At 45.3% G+C, this 16946-nt stretch overlaps 1 protein-coding gene across 3 annotated transcripts in view; it reads left to right on the top strand.

Annotated features, from left to right (window-relative positions):
• The window catches only part of scn5lab (sodium channel, voltage gated, type V-like, alpha b), a 489515-nt gene that overhangs the window by 442266 nt on the left and 30303 nt on the right, over positions 1–16946 (top strand). For all 3 annotated transcript variants that reach the window (XM_063044491.1, XM_063044492.1, XM_063044490.1), the window contains 3 exons: positions 901–1176; positions 13454–13507; positions 16242–16379. In XM_063044491.1, the coding sequence (XP_062900561.1) occupies positions 901–1176; positions 13454–13507; positions 16242–16379 (468 nt within the window). The remainder of the gene's footprint in view (positions 1–900; positions 1177–13453; positions 13508–16241; positions 16380–16946) is intronic.

Below are 16946 nucleotides of genomic sequence, written 5' to 3'. Positions count from 1 at the left end.
GAGGTAACCAAGATGCTGGAGAGGAGCAATGCCAGCTTGAATAGTTGCTGATCACTCTCACAATCCATTTCTGCCTGACCACTCTTGCTTTAACTTTTATCAAGAGCTTAATTGGATCTTCAGACAGACACTGTTCTTCAGCAGAGAATCCAGGAGAAGCGATAACGAACCGGATGTGCATGCCATCTGCTGCGGAGCTCCCTAACTGCACGTTCCTGAAACCGCGAGCGGGCATATGTAGTCATATGTGTTTGTGTAGTTTGGTCACAGTGCATCGACCTGTGTGGTGGATGTTCTTCAGAGGAAGACGCTGCCAATTAGTCACCAGTCCTGTATTACGCTGTACCCCTACAAAGTGGTGGATGAGACAGCTGCATATAATATGTGCTGGTGCAAGTTCTGTACACATCACTGGCCTTTTAGTCGTGGCTCCCCACTCTTAAGCAATGGTCTGAAGTGCTGGTTGGGTTCCCTTTGGAGGGATCGCAAGGAAACCTCCTGTGTAACCTACTATAATCCCCAAGCAACTAAGGCACCCCTGCTCCTATTAAACTGGGACAAAAATCCAAGACACAACTGTCCGGTCTGAAAGGGGGTGTGGAACAGTTCAGCAGTCCAGACTTGAATGGGAAAAATGACACCTCCCAGGTGTCCCACTTCAATGAGGTGTCCCTCATTGGGCAACAACCCCCTATTCATTACAAAGTCCATCTGCATGCCACCTGACTTGAAACAGCTGTCTCGTTCTTTCCTCTTTCTATACTCTTCTGGAGGGAATTGCGAAGAAAAGCTTCCACGCCAAGTAAGACCGGGGTACAGAGTAAACACAGGCAGAGTGTTCACCTTGCCTGGCATAAACCCACGAGTCTCTAATCCATTTCCCCATTGAATCCAATCCAGGTGGTGGTCAACGCACTCATCGGCGCCATTCCATCCATCATGAACGTTTTCTTCGTCTGTCTCATCTTCTGGCTCATTTTCAGCATCATGGGGGTCAACTTGTTTGCAGGGAAGTTTGCCAAGTGCAAGAACTTCACCAGCGGAGAAGTGTTCCCCATTGACAGGGTCAACAACAGGTCCGAGTGTGAAGCCATGGACAGTCCGGATGTCCGCTGGTATAACGAGAAGGTGAACTTCGACAACGTCGGTTTGGGCTACCTCGCCTTGCTGCAGGTGGTAAGTGTGGATGGTTTGATGGCATTAAGATATGTCCCCCCTCCACTTCTAACTCATCCCCACCCAATTACCAATGTTTCGTGCAAAATGCTGATGTAGTATAAAATAACCTGAGTCCTGGACCTTTGATACATAGACACAATTCATCTTCCTCAAGACAGCCACAAAACTATGGAACCAACCCGATCAAAGAAAAACATCAAACATCAAATCCCAGCAACACACAAAATCAAATCCTTCCTCCCCCACATGTAAAAAAAGAATTCACGCAAACGACAACGGAAAAAAAGATCGAAAACACAGAATATAAAACACAAGAGGCATATTTCAGTACAGTTCAGTTCAGAAACATGCCTTTTGTGTTTTACATTCTGTGTTTTTGATTGTTTTTATTTGGTTGCCATTTGCACTATTTTTTTGCGTGTGGGGGGTGGAAGTGGGTTTGATGTTTTCCTTTGATCGGGTTGGTTCCATGGTGGTTCTTTGTTTCGTAACTGTCTGTCTGTTTATGACCCCAGGAACATAGGAGGGGTTGTTTGATGGCTTACTGAAGTTTAGAAGAATGAGGGGGGAATCTCATCGAAACCTATCAAATATTGAAGAGTCTAGTAGATGTGGAGAGGATGTTTGCTATAGTGAGGGAGAGGGCGCAGCTTCAGAATATGAAGATGTCCCCTTAGAACAGGGACGGGGAGGAATTTTTTTAGCCAGAGGGTGGTGAATTTTGCCACAGGTGGCTGTGGGAGGCAAGTCATTGGGTAAAGCGAAGGTTGATAGGTTCTTGATTCGCAAGGGAGTCAAAGGTTACAGGGAGAAAGCAGAAGAATGGGGTTGAGAGGAATAATAAATCAACAAGGATGGAATGGTGGAGAAGACTCGTTGGGCAGAATGGCCTAATTCTGCTCCTATGTCTTATGATTTAAAAAGATGGGAGAATTAGATTACATACCAAAGGTCGGGTTTGAGGGACTGAACATTCTAATCTTGTTCCTACTCTAGTACTTATCTCTTAGTGAGATCTCCAATGTAAAGTACTAACTGATGTGTAGCTGTAGCTTCAAGTCAAGTCAAATTTATGGTCACGTGCATAAATACTATGAAACACTTGCAGCAGTATCAGGGGCACCTAGGTACAGACAGCACACAATGTACAGTAAGTTATGCACATACAACTACAAGGCAATAAAGGAAGAGAGAAAAGTAAACTGTAAAACCAAGGAGTAGTACAAGAAAGAAAATCACAATCAGTGACAAGTCAGTGTTACACTCTGCACTGATTCAGATTCAGGTTTGTCTATCACATGTACATCAAAACATACAGTGAAATGTGTCGTTCACATTAACAACCAACACTACCAAAGCACTTGCTGGGGGCAGCCCACAAGTGTCGCCACACATTCCAGCGGCAACATGGCACGCCCACAATGCTCAGTAGAACAGCACAGAACACAACAAACAACAAAACAACAGCAAAAAATGCACCTTTCCTCCCTCCCCCCCCCATACACACACACAGACAAGTGTCCAACCTCATGAAAGTCCATTGTTATTGTTTTACCTTGTTCTGCCTCAATGCACTGGGTAATGATTTGATCTGTATGAACGGTTTACAAGAGGAGCTTTCACTCTATCTCGGTACATTTGACAATAATAAGCCAATAAACATTGGTATTGCAAGAGGTGTTCCATAGTAATCTGTTGCTGCGGTAAGGTTAGGGTTGTGCAGGTTGGTTCAAGAACCTGATGGTTGCAGGACAGTAGATGTCCCTAAACTTGGTTGCTTGGGACTTTGGGCTTCTCTCCCTCCTGTCTAATGGAAGAGGGCACGAGTCGGATGTTGGGGATCCTTGACGACAGAAGCCACTTTCTTGAGGTAGCGCCTCCTGTGGACGCTGTCAGTGGGAGGGCTGGGTTGATGATGGACCATAATGCATCTGGGCTGTACACTGCACTCACACAAAGTGCAGAGGGATAGGACGGGGTAGAGGTGGTGGCAATGCTACTCGTCGAGATGTTTGCTGATGGACTTGGGAGACCCCACCTTGGTCTTCACCTGCTTGTTCTTCCGTGAATATTTCTACAGAAAGCTATGTGAAACATGAGAAATGCCAGCAAGCGGAGTCTGTGCTAATTACCCAATGTACCTGAGGTAACTGGGATGTTCTACACAGTTCTCAATGGCTCTAATACAGTGCATGTTCCTTCCACCTCCAGATCCAAATGTGCTCAATCAGCAAACAAGATTATCTCCCACTAATCTCCCTCCCAGCACTTCTCCCTGCAAGTGGCCAAAGTGCTACACCTGCTCATTCACCTCCTCCCTCACCTCCATTCAGGGCCCCAGACAGTCCTTGCAGGTGAGGCAACACTTCACCTGCAAATCTGCCGGGGTCGTCTATTGTGTCTGGTGTCCCCAATGTGGCCTCCTCTATATTGGTGAGACCCGTCGTAAATTGGGGAACGCTTCATCAAGCACCTCCGCTCCATCCGCCAAAGTCAGAGCTTCCGGTGGCCAGACATTTTAATTTTGATTCCCATTCCCATTCCAACATGTCGGTCCGTGGCCTCCTCTTGGCCCAGGAGGAGATCACCCTCAGGCTGGAGGACCAACGGCATCAAAGGTTAGGGGGAGACGGCTGGGGAGTGGGGCTGAGGAGAGGGAAAAAGGTTCAGCCATGATTGAATGGCGGAGCAGACTCGATGGGCCAAATGGCCTAATTCTGCTCTATATCCTATGGCCTTATGGTCTATGGTCCAGCAGCAGCACTGTAGAAATGGTGAAAACATGGAACATGGAACAGACAGAATATAGAACATGGACCAGTACAGCACAGGAACAGGCCCTTCGATCCACAGTGTCTGTGCAGAAGGCAGAAGGCAATTCCAAATTAAACAAATTCCCTTCTGTCTGTACCCGATTCTCATCCCCCCATTCTCTGCATTTTCATGGGCCCGTCTAAAAGCCTTTTAAATGCCTCTGTCATATATTCTTCCCTACCATCCCATGTAGCCCATTCCAGGAACCCACCACACTGTATGCCAAAAAAAACCTGCCCCACACATCTCCTTCACCCTGTCCCCCCTCACCTTAAATGTCTGCCCTCTGGTATTTCTATCCTGAGAGGAGGATTTTAACTGAATACATTATCCATGTCTGTCATAGCTTTACGAACTTCTGTCAGGTCTCCCGTCAGCCTCCACTGCTCCAGACAGAACATGCCAAGTTTGTCTAATCTCTTCTAATGCATGCAGTGTCCTGCTCAATCTCCTCCACACCCTCTCTAAATCTTCCACATCCTTACTCTAATGCTGCTACCAGAGCTGCACACAATACTAAAAAAGTGCAACCTTTCAAAAGTTTCATATAGGAGACAGCACACTAACACAGCAGACTCTCAACTAGTCTGCTGGCCTCCCTTGGGCGAGGTGTAGCACCCGCTTAGCACCCCCCCTCGACCTGATCAGGGTCACGTGAAGCCACGGATGGTCGGATGAGCAGCTGGTGCACATCATAAGACCACTGATGCCAGGCAGACAATCTCTGAAGATTATTGATAATGGCTGGGGTCACCTGTCTTGTAAAGACGCTGCCCAGAAGACAATGGCAAACCACTTCTGTACAAAAAGTTGCCAAGAACAATCGTGGTCATGGAAAGACCGTGATTTCCCACGTCATAGGACACGACACATAATGTCTAATACCAGAGAGCATGCATTGAGGATGAGGTGGAGGTAATTTCAAAGGGGATGTGAGGGGTAAGTTTTTTTACTCAGAGAGTGGTGGATGCCTGGAATGCGCTGCCTGGTATGGTGGTGGAGGCAAATACATTAGGGGCTTTTGAGAGACGTTTAGATAGGCACATGGATGTAAGGAGGATGGAGGGATATGGACATTATGTATGTAGAAGAGATGAGTGTCTGGGTGTTTTTGTTTTTTAGCTGGTTTGGCACAACATTGTGGGCCGAATGGCCTGTTTTGTGTGCTGTACTGTTCTGTGTTCTATGATCAAATGAATGGTGGTGTAGCAGTTAGCGTAACACTATTACAGCCAGTGACCCGGATTCAGTTCCACCGGTGTTTGTAAGGAGCTTACGCATTTCCCCCATGACGGCATGGGTTTCCGCACTGATAGGATGTACTGGTTGGTAGGTTCATAGGTCACAGGGGCGTAATTGGATGGCACTGACTTGTTTGGCCGGAAGAGCCTAACACTGTGCTGTATCCCAAAAAGAATGAACAAAATGTGACCTGCATCAACTTTCCTCTTAGAATACAGTAGCAAATGGTACATAGACATCATGGGCCGAATTTAACCAGCACGTGACATTTACACAGTTGTCCTGATGAGCTATCAGCTGGACTTTCCCTCACTATGTTCGTCTCCTCAGCAGCATTTTGCCACTGGATGTGATTCATTTCAATTTATGCATCTCCTAGCAACCAGACTTTCATTTCCACTCTAACGACGCACAGAACCGCCGTGTTCAATTTGCATTTGAAATGCTCAGTCACCCAGATGTAAAAGGTGGTGTAAAATTAACACCACTGAATAGAGAACAAGCAGGGCTGGTTCAGTCTGACAGAGCTGGCTTTTGTAGTCCTGACACAGCCACCTTTGTCAGCTAGGGAGACACTCTGATAGCCAGCAAATAGAACTCTGTCTTGGATGGTCCCAAGCCAGGCTGCGAAAGGAGGAAGGTTGGGCATGAAGCTAGCAACCCCATCCCGTAAAAACCTAGAGCTAGAAGATGTGTGTGGTGACAGTGGAAGCCACAGGGCTGATCAAACTTCTATTGGTCCAGGTCAGAGGACTCTGGGGAGCTGCTGTTGGCAGCCAATGCCCTGGTAGGGGTGATGGACTTAAGGGGAAGAAGAAGCTTACAAGTTGGCATGAAAGCATCATCTCAGAATTAGGCCTTTTGGTCCATCAAGTCGGCTGATTTATTATCCCATCTCTCCTGCCTTCTCCCCGTTACCTATGACACCCTGACTAATCAAGAACATATTAACCTCCAATGTAATTACATCCAATGACTTGGATTCGACAGCCATCTGTGGCAATGAATTCCACAGATTCACCACCCTCTGACTATAGAAATTCCTCATGTCTGTTCTAAAGGGATGTCCTTCTATTGGGAGTCTGTGCCCTCTAGCCCTAGACTCCCCCACTAAAGGAAACATCCTCTCCACGTCCACTCTATCTAGGCCTTTTAATGTTCCATAGGTTTCAATGAGAACTACCCCCCCACCCCTTCTAAACGCCAATGAGTGCAGGCTCAGAGCCTTAATACACTCCTCATACCCTTTCCCTTTCATTCCTGGGTTCATTCTTGTAAACCTCCTCTGGATCCTGTCCAATGCCAGCACATCCTTTCTTAGATATGGGGCCCAAAACTGCTCACAGTTCTCCAAACGTGGTCTGACCAATGAATTATAAAGCCTCAGTATTCTAGCTCTCTAGAAATGAATGCTAACATTGCATTTGCCTTCCTTACCATTAACTCAACTTCCAAGTTAACCTTTAGGGATCCCTGCACTAGGACTCCCAAGTCCCTTTGCATCTCTGGTTACCTGCATCCCAACAGATGAGGATGAGGAATGAATGTTTGAACAATTATTTTGTAACACTTTAGTCTGAAAATCTGATCTTCTCAAACTTGCACCGTTCCATTCAATTACTTCTGATTAAGCCAGCCGTCCACCCGAAACATCGACTGTTTCTTTCCCTCCTGAGCTCCTCCAGCATTTTGTGTGTGTTGCTGCACTTCATAGCTAAAATGTTTAAGATGTCTTTTACCCTTACAATGTCTCTGCTCCCTATCTCTGCCCTCTCTTAAGAGACATAGATCAAGTGGACAGCCGGAGACTTTTTCCTAATGCAGAAATGGCTAATTTTAAGGTGAATTGAGGAGTACTGGGGGGGGGGGGTGATTTTAGAAGTAGTTTTTCGTTACACTGAGAGTGATGGTTGCGTAGAAAGTGCTGCCAAGGATGGTGGTAGAGACTGGAACATTACTGACATCTTCTCACTTTATCCCTCCTCCCCCACCCACCCACCTCTCCACTCCCCCGGCCTCACCTATCACCTGCCAGCTTATACTTCTTCCACTCCCCCCACCTTCATATTCTTGGCTTCTTCCCTCTTCTTTTCCAATGTTGATGAAGGGTTACAGCCCAAAACGTCAACTGTTTATTCCTCTCCGTAGATGCCACCTGACTCCTTAGTTCCGCCAGCATTTTAGTGTATTCCTCTGGACTTCCTGCATCTGCAGAATCTCTTGTGTTAATGTCATCCTATACTACCTTAGGGTTCATTTTCTTGCAGACATTTATGGGAAAATAAAGAAATACAATAAGGCTATTCTTTATCTTTTATCTAAAGCAGGGGTTCCCAACCCTTTTTATGCCATGGAACCTTACCATTAACCAAGGGGTCTGTAGACCCCAGGTTGTGAAACCCTCACTCAACGTTTCTTGATGGGAAAGGTTTGGAGGGAGCTGAACCAAATGCAGGCAAGTGGGACTAACTTAGGTAGACGTCTTGGCCATGACGTATGAGTTTAATAATTAAAAAAGATTAAAGATCAAAGTTCAAAGTACATTTATTATCGAAGCATGTATACAGTATACAACCTTGGGATTCGTCCTCTTGCAGGCAGCCACAAAGCAAAGAGTCACCATAGAACCCGTTTAAAGAAAACCCCCCACACAACAAGACCATCAAGCACTCAATGTGTGGAATGACTAACAAATTGTGCAAACAGTAAAAAGCAAACTGATAATGTTACTTTGTCATGTGTGCATTGAAACGTTGAAACATACAGTGAAATGTGTCAGTTGTGTCTACGACCAACACAGTCCAAGGATTGTGCTGGGGCAGCCTGCAAGTACCGCCCCACTTCCGACACCAGCAAGGCATGTCGGGAACCTACTAACCTATCCCTGTAAGTCCCTGGAAGGTGGGAGGAAACTGGAGCATGTGGGGGAAACTCAGTGGGAGAATGTACAAACATCTGACAGACATTGTCGGGATTCGAACCCTGATCGGTGATTGCCCGTGCTGTGAAGCAATTGCACCAACCACAAGGCTATCCCGTGCCGTTAGGTCGAAGAGCCTTTTTCACTGCTGTGTTACTCTGTGACATTATGAATGTGCCTACTGTTTGGAAAGAGCCCGTGGAACAGGAGTACCTGTGGATACACAGGGAGCCAAAGGTAGAGGTGGGTGCTGGATAGTTTGTGTTTGGTGCAAAGGGCTTAGATAATAAAACATCTGTCGCTCATCCGAAATCCGCATAAAAAACACTTGTGTTCTACACATGCAGATGAATGTGCAGCAATAAACAGGGGTTAAAGGACGGATACTGGGACCCGCCGAGCACAGAATTTAATCAGCTTTGAAAATATACTGAGCTGACCTTTAACACCATTAACCTCCCAGGCACCACTTCATTCAGCTCCCTGAGAAATACAGAGTAACTAAAATATCTGCCATTTTTAACAATTGTATAACACCTCACCCTCAATGACACCGAGTGTTATAATTACAGAAACGTCACATAAGAACAAAGCGTGGTCCATCTATTATGTTCTGTATTACTGAGGTTATCAAAGGATAATACCCACTGTGTTTGGTTCGGATTTTATATTCAGGTTAGGCCACTTTCTTCTTGATTTCCCCACCAGAGGACGGGCAGTCTCTCCCTCTCCCTTTCTCTCTACCCCTTCTCTCCTTTCTCTCTCTTTTTCTTTCCCTATCTCTCTCCGTCTCCTTCTTTCCCTCTCTCTCTCTCCCTCCCTCTATCGCTCTTTATCTCTCTCTCTTTCTCCCTCTCCCCCCTCCCCCTCCTCTCCCTTCTTTGCACACACATACACACACACTGAGGATGGGGTTGAGTGAGCAGGTTGCCCCTCAGCTGTATGTGGATAAATAAATAATACTGAGAACAAGTCATAGTCTCTGTTTTATTTATTTACCTATATATTTATCATTTGCTTATTTGTACAGTGTCTTCTTTTGCACATTAGTTCTTTGTCAGGCTTTGTGAGCAGTTTTTCACTGATTCTATTGTATTTCTTTGTTCTGCTGTGAATGCCTGCAAGAAAAAGAAGCTCAGGGAATTATATGGTGACATAAATGTACTTTGATAATAAATTTACTTTGAACTTTGATATTTGACCACCGCATTGTGAGTTCAAATCCCACCGTCACATCATGAGTGGTACAGAAGCCCATTTAGTAGATCTGCTACCTCACATCTCCAGTGACATAGGTCTAATCCTGAATTTGGGTGCTGGCTGTGCGGAGTTTGCAAGTTCTACTTGTGATACTATGGTCCCCCCCCCCCGCCGCCCCACATCCCAACGATGTGCAATTTGGTAAGCTAATTGACTGCTGTCAATTTCCCCTGGTGTAAATTGTAAATTCTGCTTCAAGATTCCAGATTATTTAATGTAATTTCCAGCACACGAGTATAAAGGAGAATGAAATAATTATAACTCCAGATCTGAGGCAGCACAAAAACAAACACGTTAAGATGAGAAACACAATAATAACAACACAATCCATATAAATACTTAAGATAGCTCATATACATACTGTACTGTGCAAAAAAATCTTATTATATAGCTAGGGTGCCCTAGACTTTTGCACAGTACTGTATTTGTCAATGTGGAGTTTGTAAATCTGGCAGGAGTAAAGGATATTCGAAATGGAGCACCACAGGAGAGGTGTGGGACAGGTGGCAGAGAAGGAGTGCCAGGGGCAGGAGTTGGTGCGGGTGCAGACACACCCAGCCCTGAGACACCAGCCAAGGTCATTTGATTCTATACATTTGGTTTATTGATCATTACAGAATGTATCTCTAGTGCTTCTCGCTCCCTCCCCTCTCCCCTCCCCTTTTCCCAACCATGATTCCCCACTCTCAGTCCACAACAGAGACCCATATCAGAATCAGGTTTATCATCACTCACATGACACAATTTTTATTTGCGGCTGTAGTTCAGTGCAATACATAAAATTACTACAGTATTGTGTAAAATTCTTAGACACCCTAGCTATATACATGTGCCTGAGGCTTTTGCACAGTACTGTAGATTGATTGTATGTCCAGAAAGTGACACTGGCATAGGAATCTCTGTACGCAAGGTGACTCTGACTGGAAATGATAAAGTAGTGGTGGTTGAGGTTGTGGAGGAGTGGGTTAGTGGGCGGAGGTGTTGATTACTCTAACTGCTTGGGGAAAGTAACTGTTTTTATGTCTGGTGGTCCCGGTGTGGATGCTACATAGCCTTCTCCCTGATATGCATGAGACAAAGAGTCCATCAGCAGAGTGGGTGGGATCCTTCATGATATTACGGGGGGGGGGGAGTTAATGAGGATGTTGGAAGAATAGAAAAAGTTGGTGTAAGATCAATGTGAAAATGTGTGTTTGGTGGATTGTTCTGTGCTCTGTCATGAGGGTTTCCAACCTGAGGTCCACAAGCCCATAAGAGCATATGATAAAGGAGCAGAATTAGGCCATTTGGCCCATTGAGTCTGTTCTGCCATTTCATCATGCCTGATCTATTTTTCCTCTCAGCCCCAATTTCCTGCCTTCCCCCAAATCCCTTCATGCCCTGACTAATCAAGAATCTTATCAACCTCTGCCTTAAATATACCTAATGACTTGGTTTCCACAGCTACCTGTGGCAATGAATTCCACAGATTCACCACTCTCTGGCTAAAGAAATTCCTCCTCATCTCCATCCTAAAAGAACTCCCCTCTATTCTGAGGCTGTGTCCTCTGGTCTCAGAGTCTCCCACCATAGGAAACATCCACTTGAAATCCACTCTATCAAGATCTTTCACCATTCGATGGGTTTCAATTAGGTCACCCCTCATTGTTATGAATTCCATTGAATACAGTCCCAGAGCCGTCAGTTGTTCTTCGTATGACAAGCTGTTTAATCCTGGAATCATTTTTGTGAACCTTCTTTGAACCCTCTCCAGTTTCAGCACATCCTTTCTAAGACAAGGGGCCCAAAACTGCTCACAATACTCCAAGTGAGGCCTCCAGTGCTTTATAAAGCTCAACATTACACCCCTATTAAAGGTAAGGCTCCATGGCATAAAGAAGATTGGGAACCCTGCTCTATCAGGATATGGATGGTAGGGGGCTTAGTGAGGTGATGGCAATGAACGTCTGGACTAGGTGGTTAGATTTCCTCTCAATGAAGACAGCAACTGTCTCACACGTCTGTGATGTGAATGGTATTTGCCACTTGTTGGCGTAGGAGAGAATATTGTCTAGGTCTTGCTGCATGCCAGCATGGCAGCTCTATTTGCTAAACAGGTGCTGGAAGTCTTGAGCAACACGCTCAAAGTGCTGGAAGAGGTCAGGCAGCATTTACAGAGGGGAACAAACTGTCGGCGTTTTGGGCCGAGGACCTTCACAGGGACTGGAAAGGAAGGGGGAAGAAGCCAGAATAAGAAGATGGCAGAGGGAGGAAGGAGTACAAGCTGGCAGGTGATAGGTGAAACCAGGTGAGGGGGAAGGTAGCTGGCTGAAGGAAGGGGGGCGGCGAAGTAAGAAGCTGGGAGGGGATGGGTGGAAGAGGTGAAGGGGCTGAAGAAGAAGTAATCTGGCAGTGGAGGACATTTGACCAACGAGGAAAAGGAAGGATGAGGGGAACCAGAGGTGATGAATAGGTGAGGAAAAGGGGCTGAGAGGGGAACCAGAATGAGGAATGGAAAATAAGAGGAGTGAGCGGGGAGAATGACAGCAAGTTAGAGAAATTAAGCTCCATGTGTTCTCCATTTGTTGAGTTAAAAATGGAATTGAAAATTGTGATTGGGGTGAAGTGAGCTCAAAAGGGGAGACACGATCTCAGGTTACAAGGCAAGAGATTCGGAACTGAGACGCGGAGTTTCACCCATTCAGTGATGGGTAAACCTCTGACACTGAAAGCTGTGGAAGCCCAAGTCACTGACTATATTTACGACCTTGGTGGATAAATTCTAGACACAGAAGTCGTCGATGGGCGTGAGGATAGAGCAAGAACACATTACTGAGAGAGGATTAGTCATATTGCATTGAGCATGTGGAAGGGTCAGGTTACCTACTCCCACTCTTACACTCAGTGGCCACCTTATCATTTACCTCCCGTGCCCAATAAAGTAGCCACTGAGTATACATTTGTGGTCTTCTGCTGCTGTAGCCCATCCACTTGAAGGTTAGATGTGCTGTGCATTCAGAGATGCTCTTCTGCACACCACTGTTGTAATGCGTGGTTATTTGAGTTACTGTCACCTTTCTGTCAGCTTGAACCAGTCTGGGCATTTTCCTCTGATCTCTCTCATTAACAAGGTGTTGTCACCCAATTGCCACTCACTGGTGTTTATTTATTTATCCCTCCATTGTCTACAAACTCTACACTCTCGTTGTGCATGAGTATCTCAGGAGATCAGCAGTTTCTGAGATACCCAAATCATCCCATCTGGCACCAACAATCATTCCACAGTCAAATTCAAATTTCTTCCCTATTCTAATGTTTGGTCTGAACAACAACTGAACCTCTTAATCATGTCTGCGTTGAGTTGCTACCACACGATTGGCTGATTAGATATTTGTATTAAGAAGCAGGTGTACAGATGTACCTAATAAAATGGCTACTAAGGGTATATTTTGTTCCTGTTCTGATTGAGATGTGTCGGGCACATGACCAAGTGGTTAAGGCGTTCGTCTAGTAATCTGAAGGTCGCTAGTTCGAGCCTCAGCTGTGGCAGCGTGTTTGTGTCCTCGAGCAAGGCACTTAACCACACATTGCTCTAGTGTCTGTGTGAGGAGTGGCGCCCCACACAGACTTCCAATTTGCGCCTTGTAAGGCATGAAAATGCCCGACACAGGCCTCTCATGGTCTGAGTCGACGTTCCCTCCCCTCCCCTCAGATTCAGATTCATTTATTTATCACTTGTACATCAAAACATACAATGAGATGCATTATTTGTGTTCACAAGCAACACAACCAAAGGCTGTGCTGGGGGCAGCCTGCAAGTGTTGCCACACATTCTGGCGCCAACATTGCAACCCAGAATGCTCAGCAGAGCAACACAGAAGTTCCTCCTCATCTTCGTTCTAAAGGGATCTATTCTGAGGCTGTGCCCATTCTAGACATCGAGTCTCGACTTCTGATCGACTTCTAGGGTTTACGAAGGTCTGGTTTTCTGATGATTGAGGACTGAGGTGGAATGGAAGTAAATCGAAGTCTCTTTAATCACCCTTTCCTCTTTTCCAGGCAACCTTCAAAGGCTGGATGAACATAATGTATGCGGCCGTTGACTCAAGAAACGTAAGAAATTTGTCATTGTGTTGTTCTGCACCAGCTTCAAAGGTGATCAGAAGACAGTTGTGGTCTGTGGCAGGGCGGTTTGCTGAGTGGGAAGCTTTGACACAGTCACAGCGAGGGATTAGCTGCTATTTCTAAGTCAGTGAAGCACATTAATCTGCAGCTAAACCAGAGAACAGCACAGCAAAGGAACAGACCTTTCGGCCCACAATGTCTGTGCTAGGCAGAGCAGAATCAGGTTTTTTTTTATCACTGACATCTTCATGAAATTTGTTGTTTTGCAGCAGCAATACAGCGTAATACATTGAAAGTTACTAAAAGTTAGAATAAGAAATATAGAAAAAATATTGGGTGGCAGGGTGGAGATACATCTCTACTAAAGGAGGTGTGAGACGCTCCTTCACTCCGCTAGCCTGCAGGTCACCCTTGGGCGAGGTGTAGCATCCGCTTAACCCCCCCCCCAATCAGAGTCATGTGAAGCCATGGGAGCAGGTGGTGGATGGTCGTACGAGCAGCTGGTGCAGATCACAAATCCTGGTTATGCGACCACTGATGCCAGGCAGCCAATCTCTGAAGGTTATTGATAATGGCTGGGGTCACCCGTCTTGTAAAGACACTGCCCAGAAGAAGGCAATGGCAAACCACTTCTGTAGAAGAAAGTTGCCAAGAACAATCATGGTCATGAGACCATAATTGCCTATATCAATACGGCACATAATGATAACGATGGTGATCCAGTTTCCTCCCACGTTCCAAAGGGTTAGTACCTTGTGGGTGTGCTACATGGGTGCTGCAAGTGTGGCAGCATTTGCAGGTTACCCCCTGCACTATCCTTCGATCGTAATCGCCTACATGATACGACACAGCACATAACAACGATGACGATGAGAGAAAGTGAGTAGTGCAAAAAGAGCACAAAACAGTGTGGTAAGAGCAAAATAGTGAGCTGCCAAGAGCCAAACGTGATGCTAATTTAACATATCTCTGCCTGCCTGTACGTAGTCCGAACCGTCCATTTCCTGGATGACCTGTCTAAATGCCTCTTAAATGCCATTATCACGTCTGCCTCCTCCACCACGCCCGACTGCATGTGCCAGACACCCACCACTCTCTGTGTAAAAAAGTAACCTCACACATCTCCTTTAAACTTTCCCTCTGCTAATTGCCATTTCCACCCAGGAAAGAAGACAGTATGTGCTCTGTCTAGACCTCTAATAATCTTTATTTACTTTTAGTGGGTCTCCTCTCAGCCTTCAATGCTCCAGAGAAAAAATTTCACTGTCCCAAGTAGCAAATATTCCCTAATATTCCAAGCAATGTCCTGGTAAAGCTCTTCTGATTCTCATTACTTAGAGATACAGCATAGTAACAGCCCCTTCCAGCCCAACAAGCCCACGCCATGTAACCTATTAACCCACACGCCTTTGGAATGTGGGAGGAAACTGGAGCACCTGGAGGAAACCTACAGCAGTGGGAATTGAACTCAGATCACTGGCACTGTAATGTCACGCTAACCGCTACAGTACTGTGCCGCCACAAGAGTACTGTGTGTTCTTCTCCCAATCATCCACATCCTTACAATCTGAAGCCAAAACCAAAATGCTGGATGAATTCTGACAGTGGGGCAGCATCAGCGAAGAGTGTGCAAAGGGATTTGAGAGTTCACGTGCAGAATTCTGTCGTTTAATTTCCAGTCTGTGTCAATGGTAAGGAAGGCAGGTGCGATGTTAGCATCAATTTCAAGAGGACTAGAACATAAAAGCAAGAATGTAATGCTGACGCTTTATAAGCTATTGGTCAGCTCACATTTGGAGAACTGTGAGCAATTTTAAGCCCCATATCTAAGAAAGGATGTGCTGGCATTAGAGAGGGTCCAGAGGAGGTTACGAGAATGATCCTGAAAATGGAAGGGTTAATGTATGAGAAGCGTTTGATGACTCTAGGCCTGTACTCACTGGAATTAGAAGAATGAGAGAGAATCTCATTGAAACCTATCGAATATTGAAAGTTCTAGATAGAGTGGATGTGGAGAGGATGTTTGATATAGTGAGGGGAGTCTAGGCGCAGAGGGCACAACCTCACAATAGAAGGACGTCCCTTTAGGACAGACATGAGGAGGAATTTCTGTAGTCAGAGGGTGGTGAATTTGTAGAATTTATCGCCTCAAATGGCTATGGAGGCCAAGGCATTGGGTACACTTAAAACAGAGGTTGACAGGCTCTGGATTAGTAGAGATGTCAATTATTACAGGGAGAAGGCAGGAGAATACACGCAAAATAAATCATCCGTGATGGAATAGTGGAGCAGACTCAATGAGCCGAATGGCCTCATTATGCTTCGATGTCTCATCGTCTTATGGTATAAACTCAGCATTTAGACCACAAGGCCAATGCCAAGTCACCAGCATTGTCAATGCAGGACTGCCCAGGGGACAGGGCCTCTTCAGATCTGAATGTGCTGATCCTATTTGTAACTTCAAAACATTAAACTAATTCAAAGGAAGACACAGAAGTCTGAAATATGAATCTAACCTTGTGTTTTACTTTAAGCGAGCATGATAATGTGATGACATATGCAATTTATGTATTCATACATATAACCCATAATGAATTATTTAAATAAAGAACAATATATACACAAGATTACTCAAATATTACTGAAATATTAAATACACCAACTGTTGAGTTGCTTCTGTCCCCAAGCCCTGCTAACCTTTAACACCTTTTTCCCTGACCAGATTGGTGAGCAGCCCGAGTACGAGACCAACGCATACATGTATGTCTACTTCGTGATATTCATCATATTCGGCTCATTCTTCACCTTGAACCTCTTCATCGGTGTCATCATTGATAACTTCAATCAGCAGAAGAAAAAGATAAGTACTAGATCTCAACTTGAACGGTTTTATGTTTTCCTTGGGTTGGCTAGATAGCTTAGCTTAAAGTCTGACTGTTGGAAAGAGATGTAGATGAAAGGGTATCCTGTATATGCTGCAGAGCACATTCTGTGCTGGTTACAGCACAACACACAAGTAATAGAGCATAGAACGTAGAACAGAACAAGAGAGTACAGGCCCTTCAGCTCACGATGTTATTATCGACCTCTTAACCTACTTCAAGATCAATCTAACCATTCCTTCCCACATAACCTTGCATTTTTCTTTTATCGATCTGCGTTTCTAAAACACCCTAACATACCTACCTCTTGTAAACTTCTATCAAACCTCCTCCTTCACTTCAAAGCGAAAAGCCCCAGCTCACTCAACCTATCCCCATAAGACATGCTCTCCAATTCAGGCAGCATCCTGGTAAGTCTCCTTTGCACCCCCTCAATAGTTTCCACATTCTTCCTATGATGAGGTGATCGAAACTGAACACAATATTCCAAGTGTTGTGAGTGCTTAGGCAAGATCGGCCAGAAGCAACACCGATGAGGAGTTGTT

The sequence above is a fragment of the Mobula hypostoma genome, chromosome 3, assembly GCF_963921235.1.
Source record: "Mobula hypostoma chromosome 3, sMobHyp1.1, whole genome shotgun sequence".
NCBI lineage: Eukaryota > Metazoa > Chordata > Chondrichthyes > Myliobatiformes > Myliobatidae > Mobula > Mobula hypostoma.
This window is presented reverse-complemented; position numbering and strand designations above follow the sequence as displayed.